Source organism: Boleophthalmus pectinirostris, unplaced genomic scaffold (assembly GCF_026225935.1).
Source record: "Boleophthalmus pectinirostris isolate CB_2022bp ecotype Guang Dong unplaced genomic scaffold, ASM2622593v1 HiC_scaffold_3, whole genome shotgun sequence".
In the NCBI taxonomy this organism is placed as follows: domain Eukaryota; kingdom Metazoa; phylum Chordata; class Actinopteri; order Gobiiformes; family Gobiidae; genus Boleophthalmus; species Boleophthalmus pectinirostris.
This window is the reverse complement of record NW_026571299.1, coordinates 34,483,314-34,502,210: the sequence shown is the minus strand read 5'-3', so window position 1 is coordinate 34,502,210 and position 18,897 is coordinate 34,483,314. Positions and strand designations below refer to the sequence as shown.

Here is an 18,897-nt window from a genome sequence, read left to right as displayed (position 1 = left end):
CCAATTTAAAAACAACATGTCCTGTAATCTTTCCTATAATGGTAAATGCTATAAAGTAGTAATTTAATCTCTAATCTTTGTCTTTACTACATTACTTGCATTTGTATTTGTTGCCATTGCCATAAGTCAAATCCAGAAATTTGGAATAGATAAAATCATTTGGTGCAAAGAGCAGACGTTTCACTTGGAGAAGAGCCGGACTTTGACGCCATCTAGTGGGTGAGTATTATACATGCTGATAACTAGGCTACTCCACCTGCGAACTGCATGGTTATTGTTCTCCAAACATTTTCCCTGCACTGTCTTGACGCATAAGCAAGGCATCTTTCAAAACTATTTCAGGATCTAAACTGGATTCCAATAACTACAATAGTGATATATAAGCATTAATTTATTCTCCTTGTGCTATCCAGGCCTACCAGCTCTACCTGACTCATTGCGCATCATTAAGAAATGCTCCGATGGACCATAATTCCTTGCAGTGCCAGTATCTTATTGGAGGCTTATCTCGTTACGCGAAGGACGGACAGCGGTGTGGTCTACGCTGCATGTGATGTGAGGCAGGCTCTGGGTGCCGCCTAAAAACGTGCAGACTCATTGGATACGCGTTGTTGCTAGGGGCGTGGGCTGGTGCGTCAAACCTTCACTTTTCCAAAGCCGAAACAGGTGAGATTTTCGAAAACTACGGACGGAGGAGGGGAATTGTGAAAGACTGTGAAAGACTTCATGCCGCAGTGAAAAGCAGAAGAATCAGCTCAGTGCAGCCTCTGGACATTGTGGAGTTTTACGGGAGCAACGCGAGGATGCTGAGGTCACACTTCCTGGAGATGAGTCGGATTTTCACTCGTGATTCCAACTTGCGTCTCTTTTATCACAGATGGTGAAGACTTTGGGAATAATGTCTCTTTAAATCAGTAACAGTTTCATGGACATGAGTGTAACCTATAACATACGAGCATGATGCAGTGCGTTTTGGGTTTATCGGATGAGGTCACAGGGTAAAAAGGCAATGAAGCCGGATTCGACAAGAATAGGTCTGCGCTGTCAACTCTGCTGCAAGGAGCAGGAGGAGGACCACGGCGTGAGGCGGCCCGGAGCACGCGGCACGGTGAGACAGACCCCCATTGCCCTAAACGTAGGATATTGAAGACCTAGGGCTACACGCGCTCATCAACTGCGTCATTGTGAATGTTGCAGGTAGGCAGCAAACTCTTGGAGTCCGGGAGAGCTGTTGTCATTACGCAATGTCGCTGGTGAGGGCTGAATAATTAACGGGGATGAATTCGGCGGAGGATTCAAGCCTAAAACCGCCACGGGGGTCCACGTTCTCATCTGAGCCTAATTTAGACACGGGCAGCACTGGAAATACACGCAGGCTCGTGTACGTGAACGGGACGGATCACAATGTCAACATACAAAACGAAGCCGTGCGTGGAGCGAGTGACTCCTCCACAGACTACCGGGGGCTGGTCCGGCAGAGGTTCATCCGCAGGACAATGTGGATGTCCGATTCTGAGGAGCAGCCCTTGGACCCCCAGGACTTTCCCAACACCAGCTCTGTGCCCACTATAGACCTGCGCGCCATCGTGGGCCGGAGTCGAACCCGCAACCAGGAGACTTCAAACACAGAGAGCCACGTAGCACTGAAGGACAATGACACAGAGAGTGCCAGCGCAGATGAGGACAAGGGGGAAAGTCGCGTGCCGGAGCCCAAAAGTGACAGCGCGGCTTTGGATGTGACAGGGAAGGCCGGAAGTGACGAGAATGAAGAGGAACCCGGGATGAAAGCAGTGTCCACTTCACCTGGGGGACGGTTCCTCAAGTTTGACATAGAGCTGGGAAGGGGCTCCTTCAAGACGGTCTATAAAGGTCTGGACACCGACACATGGGTGGAGGTGGCCTGGTGTGAGCTGCAGGTGGGTTTTTACCATCCCTGCCATAATAAATCCAAATGAATGCATAAATGATACATGATAACATACATAATATGGTGCAATTCATCCGTCACATGTGTTTTCAGTGCACAGCATCATTGTATCATCTCTAAGTACAAACATTTAATAGTTCTTATTTATGTGTGCTGTAGTCCATATGAGGCTATTCAAGGCTGCAGATGAAGTGATGCAAGCTGGATGCCTTTATCACAGAACTGTACTTTAAGTCACAGCCAACGTACCGTTACTTAGCCTCACCTAACCTTCGCATGGTTTATTTATGCCCTCTGAAGAGAAAGTCTAGTCCACTGAGACTATACCAGGATTTTGGTCCAGTCTAATAAGGCAGCTAACATACCTATGGTATGACTTAAGAGAGAATTACTGAAGGGTGTCAGTTGTGGATTTTGAGTTGCTTCAGACTGCAGACTGCTGCATCACTAATCTGTGTTGTAATCTAATGATCAGTTTATGATCAGAGTAGGCATATGTGCAGTACAGATTAGCCAGTAGAATTACAGACCTGAAGCTCTGGGTACCCTTTAAGATATGACCAAGAACAAATAAGTATTAATAATATAACTTTAGATATATAATTAGCTTAATATACAAATCTGAGCAAAAGGAGAGCAAGTAGGATATGTGTTCATTTATAGCAAAACAGAAACAGAAGAAAAAACAATATTAAACATATGCATTAACATAGCTAATTAAAAACCATGTATTAAATAAGAAGGGAATATATTATTTGTTATGTTATTATTACATGTTTGTAGACTATATACACTGAAGCACACGTGTAAACATTTAAGTATGTTAATAACCGTAACCTCCTCATGCATTGATCCTTGTATCTTTTTGCCAAAGCAAACAATGAATCAAACCGCTTCATTAACACATTGTTTTACAGATGGACTAAATCTTGCAAGGCACTTTAGAACAACCCAGTATTTACTTGGTATATTTTGATGATATATTATCATATAGAAAAGTGAGACAAGTGCAAAGTGCCTGTTAACAGTGTGAGTAGTATCTGGCAGAGTTTCACAATATTTGTCTTGTTTAATGGGTTTGTTATGATTACTAAACATATTTTCCTTCTGTCACACAGAGAAGTGTAGAGGCTGTTTTATGCTGATGTAGCTCTCTGCAGCAGAGCGGTGAGGAGAGAGAGGGGAGGTTCAGGTTGGGACAGAGCTCTAAAATGTACTGTCCAATACGCAGCAAAGTGTGTTAGTATTTATAGTGTCGGCAGCATTGTGCGTCCATTATTCAAAACAAGTGTGTTTAAAGAAAGACTGAGGTGCAGTGGTGTACGAGCCACACCCTGTTTGGATCTTCTTTCACTAGTCTCAGTAACCAGCCCACAAACTTAAACAATTCTAATAAACAAAAGGACCTAAAACGAGAGACTATTCCAGTGCGGGTAAGACAAAGTGCTGCATCAACTCTGACAATGAAACTGGAAACTTTAGCAATAATCCATAATCAATACGGACACAGGATATTCCCTGGTTCTAGACATTTGAACTCATCATTCCCATTATGTAATTTTTGTCTGCAAACTGAACCTAATGTGGTTTACACTTAATAATAATAATTACACCTTAATTAAGGGATTCAGGTTAGGAGTTAGGATATTAATGAAGTAGTTAAGCATAAATCATTCTTAACAAACTGTTCATCACAAATTTATTCTTTCTTCATGCTTTATTAAAGGTAATTAGGCATCACATTTTTGTGAGTGTGTTAGTATATAGTAGTTTTATAAAAATATGTAATTATTGCTTATTGCTAGCTTTGTTGTTTATATTTATAGATGCATGCAGAAAAATATGGATCCAGTGTGCACAATCAGTTTTGCATGTCTGTAGTAATATAAGAAGTCTCCCTTGCCACCTTAAGTTTGATTACATAATTTGGTTTTGTATTTCAGGCATAAACATAATTTTCACTGTTTATCTGCAATTACTCATTTATTGCCTTGTCAATGTAGATTGCATTTTACTTGACGGGACATGGAAACACAGGTATTAGCTCAGAGGTGTTTTGTTGTTGTGTGTGGTGACAGCTTAATTAGTTCGGCAGACCCCCATGTTTACATAGCCAAAATGCCAGGTCTGTATGAAGTCAAAATAAGAGCCATAGGGCAGATGAACAACGCAAGAAGCAAACAGAGATTTTGTTTATTGGCATGGCAAGGAAAATAACTGCAGACTATTTTATTCTTAAGTTCTTCCCCAATTTCCTACAACAGAAAATATTTATTTAATGTATGTACAAACTCATACATTTATTTATTTGAAATTAAACAAGACTATACCAGGACAAAAATAACTAAACTTAAAAAAAAAAAAAAAAAAAAGTAGACTGAAACCAAGACAGTATAACATTGCTCCTTAAACACATTTTTTTTCTTCATAAGGAACGGAAACTGTCCAAAGTCGAGCGGCAGAGGTTCAAAGAAGAAGCTGAGATGTTGAAGGCCCTGCAACATCCAAATATAGTGCGCTTCTATGACTTCTGGGAAACACAGCTGAAAGGAAAGAAGTGCATTGTACTAGTGACAGAGCTGATGACATCAGGGACACTCAAAACGTGAGTTCAGTACAGTTCTAAACCTCTAATTTCACGTCTAATCTAGGCTGAATTATTTTACAACAAATTAATTTGCGTATCAATAATTTGGTTAAATTCAGAATATGGTTATGACTGTATTACAAGTACTAATTTCCTGCGAAGGACCACATTTGACTAGTCAGCAAATGTTGATAGATAAATAGATTTATTGATTCTCTCAAGACTGACAGATACACAAATAACTAAAATTGATTAAAGCTGTTACTAACAATAGTAATGAAGTAGTGCTTATTGCATAAAATGAAATCACAAATGAAACACAATGACCATTCTGGGTGACAACAAATAAATAAAGAGTTTATGTAGTATTTTTGTTATTCGTCAGGTATCTAAAGCGCTTCAAGGTCATGAAGCCCAAAGTTCTACGGAGCTGGTGCAGGCAGATCCTGAAGGGGCTTCACTTCCTCCACACTAGGACTCCCCCCATCATCCACAGAGACCTTAAATGTGACAACATCTTCATCACTGGCCCAACCGGGTCGGTCAAGATCGGAGATTTGGGTCTTGCCACACTCAAGAGGGCTTCATTTGCTAAAAGTGTCATTGGTTTGTCATTTACGGTTATTAAGATACAAGCATACGATGTTTAAATGTCTGGACGTAAAATGATTCTAGTAGTTTGAACATATGTTCTATGTTCTTAATATATTAGAGACTAAACACAGAAGGCTTATTTAGCTCTGTATCTTAAATAGGACATTATATATGAGTCTAGTCTAAATTCTAAATAAATGAGAATTTTCGACCATGACACTTATTGATTGTGTAACTTCTCCGAAGGATGAAAACTTATACCTAAGAGCCAGTGGTTTGATCATTTGTTTTTGTTCTAATTGAATGATCCAGGCACTCCTGAGTTCATGGCCCCGGAGATGTACGAGGAACACTATGACGAGGCTGTCGATGTTTATGCTTTTGGGATGTGCATGTTAGAAATGGCCACTTCTGAATACCCCTACTCCGAATGTCAGAATGCTGCCCAGATCTACCGCAAAGTCACCAGTGTGGGTAGCCCTGCTTTCAGTATACAAAAAGTCTATACACATGCTTTTTCTAGTAAGTATGTTCTGTATTTGATGGTAGGGGGTAAAACCAGCCAGCTACAGCAAAGTGAGCGACCCAGAGATAAAGGAGATCATAGGGGAGTGTATCTGTCATAAATGGGAAGAAAGGTGAGTAAGAGTAGTATGCCAATAATACTTAGTTCTGAGTGCACTTTTTAAACTCGCCCATTAGAATTTGAGAAAAAACTGAAGTATGAACAAGGGCAATGATATGCTTTTACTCCTCACATCATATCTCATAGTTTCTGTCTGTCTCCCTTTACAACTGATAGGAAAATCAGTGGCAGTTTTGTCTAATTATTTCACAGTGTTTTAAATTTCACAACTGATAGCCCAGCTCTAATATGTATCTATATGTATATGTAATATATCTATTTAATTCATCAACCAAGAATTACAACCATTTCAAACCATGTTTGTAGAGGTCTAAACTGGTCAACAGGGTGTATACAGAATAAAACAATGCTATGCTATTGTCACTGTAGATTTTTTTTTTTTATATTGCAGACACTATTCACCATTACTGTTACCATTCACATGGCTATGCACAACTTCTATCACTTGATATAGTTCCTGTGACTCCTGCAGGTACTCAATTAAAGACCTTTTAAACCATGCTTTCTTCGCTGAGGACACAGGCGTGAGGGTGGAGCTCAATGAGGAGGATGATGGGGAGAAGATGACTATTGCTCTGAAGCTATGGGTGGAAGATGCCAAAAAGCTGAAGGGGAAGTACAAGGACACTGGAGCCATTGAGTTTACCTTTGATCTGGTGAACGAGGTCCCTGAAGTGGTTGCTCAAGAAATGGTAAAAGAAAGAGTCCACACTGAAATTGTACATATTTCCAGTTCAATCTTTTTGCCTTTAATCAAGACTTTTATTGAGGTTATTAGACCACCAGCATTTTAATAGTCTATGAAAAAATGTAATGACATGACATGTACAATTTTCAGTAGCTGATGTTGCTATTGTATGCTGTGTTTTATAGCACGTAATCTCATACTGATCAATGGTCTAAGATAGAGAGTGGTACAGTTACTGTATTGATTGAAATAGGAGCCCTTTGTGGAGGTAAACTGATTGTTTAAACACTTCTCTCATAGGTCGACTCTGGATTCTTTCTGGACTGTGACGTGAAGATTGTGAGCAAGTCCATTCGTGACCGAGTGGCTCTGATCAAATGGAGGAGAGAGCGCAGAGTCACTGTGACAAATGGAGAAGCAGTGAAGAAGCCTCAGTCAAACCGGCTGCAGGTCCCTGGAGCTGTTCCCCCTCTGGCCCCAGACTGTGAGGAGCAGGAAACAGAGCCACAGACACTGGTCTGCAGTGTGCCCACCATTGCACCTGCTACATGTATGACTCTTATAAATGCACACATATTATAAACATTTCCGTAGTGGATAGTGTAAATAAAATATTGAAAAATCACAGTAACTGCAGTGTCTGTATTATAGCTTCAGTCAGCAATGATAAATCATCAATCGTCGCCTGTGCATTTCAATGAAGCGCTGCTCCACCCTCCTCCTCCTTTTGAGTGTGTCCTTTCAGCAGAGGACATTGTCATGAGTTATGTTTTCTTCTGTTATTACAGCCGACACTGGAGTGAGCTCCACCATCCAATCAGATGAGCACCAGACCCAACAAAATGTACCCTTTCAGTCTCTGCCAGAGTCCTCCACTCAGATTTCCAGCCCTCCTTCACAGGCTGACCCCCGACTGCTGCAGGGGTCCCACCAGCAAACAGCAGCACAGGCCTCAAAGGAGACCTACTCTGCACCTCCCATACAGGTACAGCAGGGAGGCCCACAGCCCGGCACAGTGCATCCACATCCTGGGCCAGCTGCAAACATCCAGGAGCCTTACATTCATCAAACTGTAAGTGTATCAGTTCTAATGTTTTCCTTTTTTGTATAACAATTAACATATTTTTATATTTAATTGTCTTAGTGGTACAGCAAAAATCTGTTACTTTGCCATGACAACCCACTCCTCACTCAAAGTATTAGACAATCTTCCAGGCGAGGGAGCACCCCCCTGGTAGAGATGGGCCACTGCAGAATGCACTGTAAAAAAGTACATTTGAACCAGGGAGGAAGTTTGATGGATCCTGATGAAAAAGACTCTTATAGACTTTTATACAAACCAATATTTAACAATCACCCATTACTATCTCCTATCCACATGTCCCCTATTCAACCACAACGTGAGTCAGCATCCAGCTGCTCAAGTTCTCTTATTCGACCTTTGGATTTACAGTCCCTGAGTTCACAGTCACAGCACCACTGCAAGGCTTGCATGTTCCTCCTCAAAGAGAGAGCTAAAGCAGGGCGGTTTGTGGGACACACTCATTCACAGAGCTCTGCTGCCTGTACTGGGGGTCCCATGTCTCCTCTTCTGACACCTCCAACCCCAAAGACCTTAGCTAACTCTGCACTCTCTAAGAGCATAAATTTTGTGGGCTCCTTTCCAACCTTACAGCAACAGTCAAAGCATTTGCTTGAAGGTAAAGATCTTACTTTACTGGATCACTGTCTCCATCACATTGTGGGGCGCAGGACCAGTTCTCCCACTCTCCAAGCTACTTGGTCGCCATGCCAACAAACAGTTCCTATTTCACTGTTTGATGACAGCAGTCAGGACATGGATCTTCCTTTGCCATTGCCCTCAAATCTGTGCAGGAATCCTGTGTTTCCACTTGAAAATGAAGACAGACCAGGTTCATTGGTACGAGAACAAGACATACCTCTGCCCTGCAGTATTGCTAGCCAGGCTGAGCATGTAGCATATTTAGACTTTTTGCTTTCAACAGCAGCAGTGGCTTACAGTCATTCATTAAATGTGATATGTATTATGCTGCTATATGTTGCATTTTACATCTAACAGTATTAATGTACCTTTTTGTATTGTTTTCATTAGACAGTTTCTGCTCCAGAGGCACCTCCAACAGCCCAAAACCTTTCTTCTTCATCAGTTCCCACTCCTCCACAGACCCAGCTCTCTTGTCAACTTGAACAGGTACAGCAACAAACTTAGATGAGAGCAAGAGTGAAATGATCTACTCTTTTCCACTGTGGATTTTTACAGAAACATGATCACCCCCAGCCTGTGCCACAGCCCAGATACAACACTTTGCAAACATTTCTACCTGACAAGTCATGCATCTTTGGATTTATATGAATGACTTTCTTAGCAGGTATCTGGTGATGTGCCCTCCTCTTACCCAAGTCCCCCAGATATGTCTGCTAACCTCCCACATTCAGTGCCTGTGCTGCCACTGCAGATCAACACACAGGTATGTGCTGTAGCATCCACACGTAAAGCTGAAATAACCTCTATGCTCAGGGCTTATGAATGTTGTGTGCGTCGACTAGTTGTCTTTTTCATTTTGTATCATTTTCCCCTTTTCTTTCCCAGTTTTCTTCACCATACCCAGGCACAAACACTGGGGTTCAGCCCTCTTTGCTCTCTAATCTGTCATCCACCCATCCAAGCAGTGGATCTGTCCTGCCCAGTTCCCCCACAGCCCATCTCACTCTCCCTCTAAACACACCCCTCCATCCCTCCACCCTCACCCCTCTGTCATCCCACACTGCACTGCATGTCCCTTCTGTCACACTGTCTAGTCCACTGCTTGCCCCCACCATGCTGGCTGCTGTGTCCCCGCAGCAGAACTGCCCTGGATCCCACACAAGCCCATGTGACATCCATCCCCCTCACTTCTTGCCTTTCTCCCAGGTTCAACCCACCCCTTACCCTGCTAAGTACCATGAGCAACTCCTGACTGGGCAGCCTGTCCAGGTGAATATTTGACATAGTTCTCAGTTACTGGTTGAGGAGTAAGATATTCTGAGACAATTATTGATTTTTAAAGAATTTTGATATTAACTAGATTGGAAATTGGCCCAACAATCTACAGCTTTTATATCTTGTGATATGGACTTTGGTTTTAAACTCAAATGTGAACTGCTGAGATTTGTGGATACATATTTGTTAGCATAAAAAATATATAGTTATTATATATATAGTTTTTGAAAAAAGATTGAATTGTTAAATTAATGTTGATTATAATCATTAAAAAATATATTTTCCTATAAATGTTTGTTCTGCACTTTCAGGTACACGTGATCACTCCTTTGAATAATCTGGGAGATCATCTCCCAGCTCCGGCCCCCTCTGTCATTCCACCTGCTCAGTCTGCTCTCGTGGGAAGTGAGGATAAAGAAACCGCTGCAGCTGCTCAGAAAATAGGTCCAGGCGCAGTTCCTGACTCAGTCTCAGCAGAAACCCCACTACCATTACATTCTCAAGGTTTATGCTCCCCACCAAAGTTGCCTCCCCCTGCTGCGGTGTGTCAAACTGCAGGCCCCCATACTTCAGTTGTCTCTGTCCAAATGAAGCATCAGAGCAGCCCCCCTGCAGACCCAGTGATACCTCTGACCTCAGCACCATCCATCCCAGGGGCGTCCCCGGTTGCTGCTGCTGCGTTGGCACAAGCACAAACTGCAGCCACTCCTCAGATGGCAGCTCTGCAGTCTGCTGGCATCCTTAGCACTGTGTCCCTGCCCGAGTGTGCCAGCCTGCCCCCAACTCAGCAAAACACAGAGGCTACATCTGCATCTAGCACCTTACAACAAGATCACTATTTAGAGATACAGGTGAAGCCAAAATTACATTTAATTGTCAGTTAAACAATATTAACATTTTACATAATGGCAAATACAAAACAGGATCACCTTTTTACACTTTATTTCACTTTATTTCATATTTTTCATTATTTTCACAGGATCTGCTAAAGGAGAAACCAACATCATTACCAAACTACTGCTTTGACAGGTGGATAACATCTGAACTTCAGTCATGAAACTGAAAAAAGAACCACTGGAATGGGTTGAAAATAAGTTCAACATTTGTTTGACTTTTTTATAGTGTCAATTCTGATGCAGCATCTGGTAAAGAATACAGCGATGGCTATGATAGTTTTGCCAGTGTGGGAAAGGGAGATGGAAAGCATAAAAAACACCGCAAATCTGCACGAACACGGTCACGCCAAGAGAAGACCAGCAAACCTAAATTGAGCATGCTCAATGTGAGCCACTGTAGATACATGATACATTGATATATTTTTGGATTTTAAAAAAAACTAAACATTGTATCTTATTTTCCCTGTTGTCATTATACCCACAGGTTTCAAACACAGGTGATAAAATGGTTGAATGCCAGCTTGAAACTCACAACCACAAAATGGTGACTTTTAAATTTGACCTGGATGGAGATGCTCCTGAAGAAATAGCCACTTACATGGTTAATTTAGTTACACTCATTTCTGTCTTTTTCTGATTTCTCTTGAGAAAAAAAATATGTTTAAAAAAAGTTGTTTATATTTATTGGTTTTCAGGTAGAAAATGGTTTCATCTTACTGATAGAGAAGGAGATCTTTATTGACCAGCTGAAGGACATAGTGGATAAAGCTGAAGATATGCTACATGAAAACATGGAGGGGGAGAAAGTGGCCGTACTAAGCTGTAGTCCCAAGCATGGCCAGACCTCAGACAGTCAGCTTGGAGAGGTATAGGAGAAGAAATGAAAATACATAAAGATACACTACATTTTTATATTTCTTAACACATGACTGTTTAAATGTTGTAGAGTCAACAGACTGGTGCTTTTCAACCCGTCTATCAACAAAATGGTATCTCATTCATTAACATTTATTAAAATACCTAAATAAAGATTTTTTAAAAAAGATTTCTATCACTATTTCATTATCACACTGCTGTGATTTCAGTCCTCCACACGGGAAAACGATGGTTCATAATCTGCCCTGTAGAGGAGACCCCCCGTCAGGAGACCACGTCCACCACAGTGCAGTCGCCTGGGACCTCTGCTCCAGCCCAGGACGACTTCGGAGTGAGACAACCTTCAAACCTCAGAGGTGACTGTCTGTAGCACTCTACCAGCTCAGTACTATATCTGTCCATTGTGTTAAACAATAACACAATTTTCTGGCTACATAGTGAAATGGGAAAATGACAAACATACTATACATTCAACTAGCCCTGCAACTGCGTTTTCAAAGCAGCAGTTTTTGGCATGCTTTCATAAAAATGTGTTTTCACTCTTGCAGAGGATGGCTCATCTTCCACAATGTCTGGTGGAAGTGGAGGATTTCCATATGATGTCTATGGCTTCTGTAGTCCTCCAATAATGTCCAACACAGACCCCCTGCTCTTAGCCACTCTGTCCCCTCCTGTGTCTGCCCCTCCCACTCTACAGTCAGTCCCTCCAGTAGAGTCAGCTGCTAGCTCCGTCTCACAGGCACCGCTTCCTCTGGAGGAGTCCCAGGCCTCTCCTGTGGGCTCCATGTCCCCCATTAACACTGTCCAGCCCTTAACAGAGCTCTCCCATCCTGCTGCTTTAGCAGAGGAGCTGCCTTGCTGTCCTCTGGTCTTGTCTCTGGATGTGAGTGGCCCTCAGACAGGGACCCCTCTCACCCCTCTGCCTCTGCATGAGCCAACTCTATCCAAAGAGCCTCTGTCTTTGGCTTACACATCTGCAGCACGTGACCGGCCACAACAGCCTGTGGTGCTGCACCAGCCTTTCTCCAATGTGACAAAAGTGTCCTCTCTGCCCCAGAGTCCAGCATCCTCCCAACATGGGGCAGGAGCTGCAGAATCTGACGCAGAGGGCAGAGTGGGGCGTGGGGGCTTTGTAGATAGCACCATAAAAACCTTGGATGAGAAGTTGAGGAACTTACTTTATCAGGAATACGCTCCTATGTATCCATCGGGCAGCGCTGCAGAGACCCCAGGATCAGGGACTGAGTACATCCAGTCGCCTCCAGGTCCGGACAGCGCCACCTTAGGGTCGGGAAACAGCACTCCAGGGCCCATTGGGGAGGGCCGCTATCGGGCAGGCGAACAGCTTGTGAGTCATAATACAAATAGAATTAATATTGTTTTGATTTTTAAATTGTAATCTATTTACTTGCTGTGTTTGTCACCGATAGCCACAGATCCCTGAGAGAATAGATAGTCTGAGCACACTCAGTGATTCTGCAGTGTGTGGTATGTACAAAGTCATCAGTCTATTATCTAAACCTTAACATTAGAGTTTCTTATGATGTGTTCAATAAATGTTCTGTAGCTTCACTGTCGAGAAGACAAGTCCCTCATTCTGCTTCTTGCTCTGGGACAAGAGGCCGGTTCAAGGTATACTTCTGTAGTTGCACGTGTTTATGTTTTGTTGGCCTGCTTCGTGTTGGAAAGGCTTGTGATCAACAGACAGCTCTGTTCATTTTCAGATCATCTCTGTCCCGCCTGAAGTGGCCAATAGACGAGATGTGAAGCAGAGGAGCTGGAGCAGTGTGGCCTCTCCTCCTCAGGCTCTGGGGTACATGGTGGAGCAGGTGGAGGTCTTGGCTCCCTCCACGACTATTGGCCGTTTCTCTGTAGTGAGCACAGAGGATGAGTTCACACAGAGGACACGCTGCAGTCGCTACTCTGCACCACCGGACTTCTACCTGGACACGCCGTCCCAACCGGCCTCCAGCTCTGTACCAGTGGATGTCACTGTTCATGCCCGTTTTATGTCCTCTGACTCCGGGGCAGAGAGCAGCCCTGCAAAGCTGCCCCCCTGCACCCCATCCCAGCACAATCGCTCTGAGCGGAGAGGAAGTGACCTCATGAAGAGGGCAGTGGCCTTCCTGCGTCGCTCGGGTCGGAGTAGTAGTGTACAGAGCTCGGACTCTCCAGCACGTCATGGAGGGGTGCATGGTTCTGCTTATGGCAGCAGTGACAATGACTCTGAGGTGGAGGATTCTGACATCAAGAGAGAGTTGCAACGGCTCAGGGAAAAGTCTGTTTAAATGTCTCTAGTGTTATTACTTCTTTATGTTTATTGGTAATTTCTCCATTATTCTTCCTCCATCTTTTCAGACATTTGCGGGAGATTTCAGAATTGCAGGCCCACCAGAGAGACGAAGTGGAACTGCTTTATCGACGCCTTGGTAAAGCCCCACCCTCTGGCTTAGCACTCTCCCACACAGCTCCACCTGCAGGCCGCAGAAAGAGATCAGGCAAACACAGGCTCAAGGCAGGCAAACTCTTGAGCCCTTTGGTTCAACAGTTCAGAAATGTCACAACCAGGACCAATGAATCCAGCAAGGCCTGTTAGTATCTTTTCACCTTCATGTAACTTTAATGAACATTGCACATCTGATTCACTGTTTGTGTTTCTGATTCCAGCAGCTGCAGTTTCTGCTGCAGCAGGTGAGACTGTGGTGAGTTTGAATGGATCTCCGGCCAAAGGGCCCTTCCCGAGTCAGGGCCGCCCGCGCTCCTGCACCAGTCATCTGCCCACATCTACCACAGAACCAGTGCACACACAACAGCCCTGCTCCCTCAAAGGCTCCTTCTCCTCTGACAACATTTACTCTGGTCGTCACGGAGACAGTAGCACCGCCGCTCCCCCGGCACAAGGTGACATAGCAGTATTCATTATTTATCTTTGCAGAGAACTGTAAACCTGAACATCCATTTAATATTTTAGATATTTCAGACATGTGCTCATCTCACTCTGGTGCATTTGTGATTATATCGTTCTGCAGGATGGTCTAATCCACCGACTGAGAGTGTGACTTATAAATCCAGTAACAAGCCTCGCGCTAGATTTCTGAGTGGGCCCGTGTCTTTATCTATCTGTTTGTATCTCTTATTTGATATAGCGTTGTTGGGCTTTTTTCTGTCATATTACATAATGCTTTTTTGCGAGGAAGTCATTATTTATTCAAACCTTAGACAATTTCAGCTACATTACACATAATTAAAATTTGTGAGGTTTTCTGGATACTTGTTTGACCAGTTGTGGCTGTAAAGTTCATTAACCCTCTGGCCTTGATGTAAGGTTTGAATAACTCTGTAAACATTGTGCATTGTGTTGGAACACACTCAGATGCTCCGAGCATTTGCATGGCAACATTTATATGTACAAAGTACAGATCCATTACTTTAAAACTCACCTTTTTCTGTTTGATCCTGTGTGAGCAGCATGATTATACTTGAGAACCGCTGCACCTTCATTGCTTATTTATATTTTCTTTTTTACATTTTGGTGTAAACTTTTAGAAGCAATTTTCTTCAACATCTTGGAATTTACATTGTATAGTATAAATATAAACTTTTGTTTCTAGGGACAACACTAAAGCGATTGTGTTTGGGGAAAGACCGTGGCACCAGTATGTATTTTGATCATTTTAATTAACACTATGCACTATGTAACTTTTCTTTTCTCCTCTGTATAGTGATGTTACATCTTTGCCTGGAATATTCCATAATATAGCAATAAATCTATCTCCATGGAGACAAACAGAAGATACCAGGGCAAGTTACTGTTAAAACAGTGCAGATGTGACCCCATTCACAGAATGCAGGTTTTTCCAAGTTGTTTTTAAGCAATAAAAGCACCTGTTATTGAGTAAGTGCAAGATAAATGCACTGTGGAACATTACAGGCAAAGCAATAACATCTCAATGGACTCCATGGAAAATCTCAGTTCAGTTCATGCATGTCTATTCGGTCTTCCCCAGGATCTGGTGCAGGACCTGGGGCTTTCAGTCAGCCTCACCCACCCCCCTCTGGCACCACCCCTCCGCCTCACCAGCCCGTCATAGGTCTGGCTCAGGCCAACAACAGCAATAACAAGACGCGCTCATACAGTGTGACAGAGCACGTCCTGTGTGAGGACCTGCAGAGGCTCATGGATGACTGGGCCCAGGAGGTGCTCATCGTGACCCATCGTCCCCGGACAAACTCTCTGAGCATCAGTGGGCAGCGGCTCTGTGAAGAGATGCTCCCAAAGCATCAACAACCTCAGAACAATGTTTCCAGTGTATGTTTTTATATATCATTTAAATTATTCTTTCTAAGTATAATAAAAAAATAATAATTTAAATTTTAACAAGACAGGTCACATGTCAACTAGCCCTGCATGTAGTCCAATAATTCCATGTTTTTTTCTGAAGGCATGCTTTGAATTGTTGGATTGTAAGATAGTAGGATCAATAATGTTTTATTCACAAATAACATACTTACAAACAAATGTATTGCAAACAAGGATTATTTGAATTCCTATTTCTACCATATAGACAACCATATACTGTACCTGCCTCTTCAGTATCTGACAAAACTCCATAAAGCTCTGCCATTACATTTTAGATCTTTCTACTGATCCTTGGCAGTGACATGCTGGGGGAAGTCTACATGTATCTGTATGCTGGAAGCTTTTACCATGTAGACACAATACACACGTTAGCAAGCGCTGACAAAAATGTTTTAAGATTGCCTAAAAACTCAAGATAAATATGTAAATGAATACAAGCATTCATGGTGCTGTTTAGGTGTTTGATTTTCAACAAAAAGTAAGAATGACTATCTTAAAATCTGTTGGCAAATGGTAGCTAGCTTGTGACTAATTGTATGTGGCAGAGACTTGTTTTACAACACAAATCAGCTCACCTGTTGTAATTCTAACAAAATTACTGGTCAGATTGTGTTAAGACAAAGCTCTAATTAAAGTGTAACAGAGCGCAGACAAGTCTACAGTTAGCTTCACAACCCGAGGAAATGTTGACGACATTGCTGCAAAGTATCACTTTATATTGATGAAGAATGTTCCAAATATTCAATGTTCACATATTATTAGGACCTAAATCATGGCAATTTTTTTTACTTTTAATCTGTATGTTTGATGTTGCAGGTGTGGGCAGCAGTGGATCAAAACCCCTACAGTCTTCCTCTAACTGATGGTTCAAGGTGTGCCCTGTTGAACCATTCCTCTGGACCATGTGCCTGTTACCCTCTTTCGGTGTCTCCACTCCAAGCTTTGCCCTCTCAACTCTCTGTCAGCCAGGGCCCTGGGCTGCCCTACCCCCACCCCTCTGGAGCAGTCTTTGCTTTCCCTCCTGTTCCATCTGCCCTGGATGCCCTTCCCAGTCCTGCTACATCTCCATCACATCAGCCTACTTGTTCACCTCATGACCTTAGGACTCAGTAACTGCAGTAGCTTTGTGTCTTCCAACTCTATGACAGTAATATTACAAGAAGGTCAGTTCATCTGTGCATATATTGTATATATTCAACTGGCATGATTTGTGTTTGTACATATTTACCTCTGCTTTTAATTGTGTCAGATGCCACATCTTCAAATAGAGCTGAGTGCAGCCACATAGAAACTATATTTCTTATTGCAAAATTATAGGTGCCTGTATCAGCACTACTTCAACTTAATATTTTAAAATGGTGGAGAAGTCTCTTCGTATTTATGAAGGCAACCATACTTTAACACCCCTAAATTGTATAATTTCATGCATTTGTTGATTATATTGTGATGACTATAGCCTTCTAGTAATTAGGGATGTGTATAAGCAAGACCACAGGGTTTATCAAGTTTGCAAGTTTATGTAGTGTACAATACAATATATACCACAATACTGTATTATTTTAACTAAATAATGGAAATTGTGATTTCATTTTCCTACAATATTCTCATTTGTTGTAGTGCTTGTACATGTATAAGGTAACTGTCCAACCCCGAGGAGTTTCTTTGCATTTGCCTTTGTAACAAGTAAGCTGCCATGTAAATACAGACCTAGCCTGTACATAGCTGTGGTATTTGTACAGACAACAATAGATTATAGGTGGGTGCTGCAGCTCTGCAACACTGTTAGCCACCATTACGTTGTCACTGTGAAGTCCTGCGCTGGTCTATAGGATAGGCTTTTAATATATGCTTCCTCAATCACAAAGACATGTTTCATTAGGTAAGCTTTTAGCTATAACACTGGATATCATTTAGGGACAAGAATGAACTTGAACTTTATCTACAGGTTTTCAATACAGACCTGTGAGAGTGCCTTGAAATGCAGTTTCTGTTGTGAAGAAAAGCATTTAGACAGTAGAGAGATTATCCTCACTTGGTTGTGAGTTAAACAACAAATGAAGTTGCTGCACATAAAATAGTCTTGATAAAAGGGAATGTTTTGTTCACTTTTTCCATGCCACAACCTGCATGAACACAGGTTGAAAATGGTTGAAAAAATAAGTGCTCTAGTTACACACCATCATCCATACCTCAGAAGAGATCTGTAGCTTTACATGTTGTTGCCTTTAAGTTCATATTTTAAAAAAAAATAAGGAGCAGTTTGTTGTGAATGTTGGAAACTGCCATTGGCAGTTCACTGTGTTGATGACTTGTCCAAACAATTGTATGGAGGAAGTCCAAAAGAAATTATGCTATTATTTCTTAAGATTCCAATTATTCTTATTTGTATAGAGCCTTAAACAGCCTAGGTGGTGCACAACGAGCTTCACAAAAACAGATACACAAGAGCCATGCAAATAAATTAAAACAGAATAATTAAAGCCACACGTAACCCTTTAGACAAAAAAACTTGGTTGTGTTTATTACACTGAAAATCTTTTGTCCTGACTCTCTCTTGACCTGGAGGAGGGCATCCTCCTGCTTGTTTCCTTGGAATTTTTATTTTTATTTTTTTCCGGCTATGTTTTTTCTTTGTATTTCCGTGGAATCATGCAGGTGATGGTGAAAGGAACATATTGTACTCTAATACTAATAAAATATTGAAAAATCTACAGATTATTTAAAAATGACTGGCCTCTGACACAAAGTTATTGATAGAAACTATGTGCCAAAGGCCAGATTGGACTTTGAAGTGTAATTTTTGTTATTAGAAAATCAGAGGCTAATCAGACTTTAGTAATGATGAGGTGATCTATTTGTTGAAATACTACCTTGGCTTAAAAGAATGTATTCATCTATTAAGAACTAGAGACTTACCAATTTCAATTGAAATGAGCATACATTTACAAATATATACATTACATAGCCATACATTGCTATTTGTTTCTCAGCAACAGCAGTTTTGAATCATACAATGTATTTAGCACCAGGCACTGCACACTGAAGGACATAAACAATAGCTTCTATTGTTTTCAGTATAATTTAAGGTCACTTGTTTCTATGCAGTTGACACGTGTTTTTGATGCTTGTAGGGTTAGATTACTTTTGCCTGCTTTTCCACCCTGCACTTTGCTGACCTGGTCAAAACTGTTTCATAATGCTGTAAATACTTAAAGATAGAAACACAATAAACTCATTTTTGCTTGACCTTGTTATGTCTGACCTACCCGTTTGTCCGCTCTATGACTACTGTAAAAATAAGAGTCATTTCCAGTAACATGGG

At 41.9% G+C, this 18,897-nt stretch overlaps 1 protein-coding gene across 1 annotated transcript; it reads left to right on the top strand.

Moving 5' to 3' along the window:
* Positions 1-680: 680 nt before the first annotated feature.
* On the top strand, positions 681-18,749 carry wnk2 (WNK lysine deficient protein kinase 2). Its single transcript, XM_055160904.1, has 27 exons — positions 681-1,916; positions 4,360-4,532; positions 4,900-5,120; positions 5,421-5,578; positions 5,658-5,746; positions 6,227-6,446; positions 6,743-6,992; positions 7,231-7,514; positions 8,556-8,654; positions 8,833-8,931; positions 9,054-9,437; positions 9,755-10,294; positions 10,423-10,472; positions 10,566-10,725; positions 10,824-10,940; positions 11,035-11,205; positions 11,286-11,328; positions 11,425-11,571; positions 11,764-12,563; positions 12,646-12,703; positions 12,783-12,847; positions 12,940-13,493; positions 13,574-13,806; positions 13,883-14,116; positions 14,827-14,871; positions 15,223-15,524; positions 16,392-18,749. The coding sequence occupies exons 1-27, from the start codon at positions 1,278-1,280 to the stop codon at positions 16,686-16,688; spliced, it is 6,432 nt and encodes a 2,143-aa protein (XP_055016879.1). The 5' UTR covers positions 681-1,277; the 3' UTR covers positions 16,689-18,749.
* Positions 18,750-18,897: the final 148 nt, after the last annotated feature.

Excerpts from the sequence above, each read along its gene's own strand:
- wnk2 (XM_055160904.1), top strand. The coding sequence starts at position 1,278 with ATGAATTCGGCGGAGGATTCAAGCCTAAAACCGCCACGGGGGTCCACG. Across the intron at positions 5,747-6,226 it reads TGTCATAAATGGGAAGAAAG|GTACTCAATTAAAGACCTTT; the intron begins GTGAGTAAGAGT and ends TGACTCCTGCAG. Across the intron at positions 11,572-11,763 it reads ACAACCTTCAAACCTCAGAG|AGGATGGCTCATCTTCCACA; the intron begins GTGACTGTCTGT and ends TCACTCTTGCAG.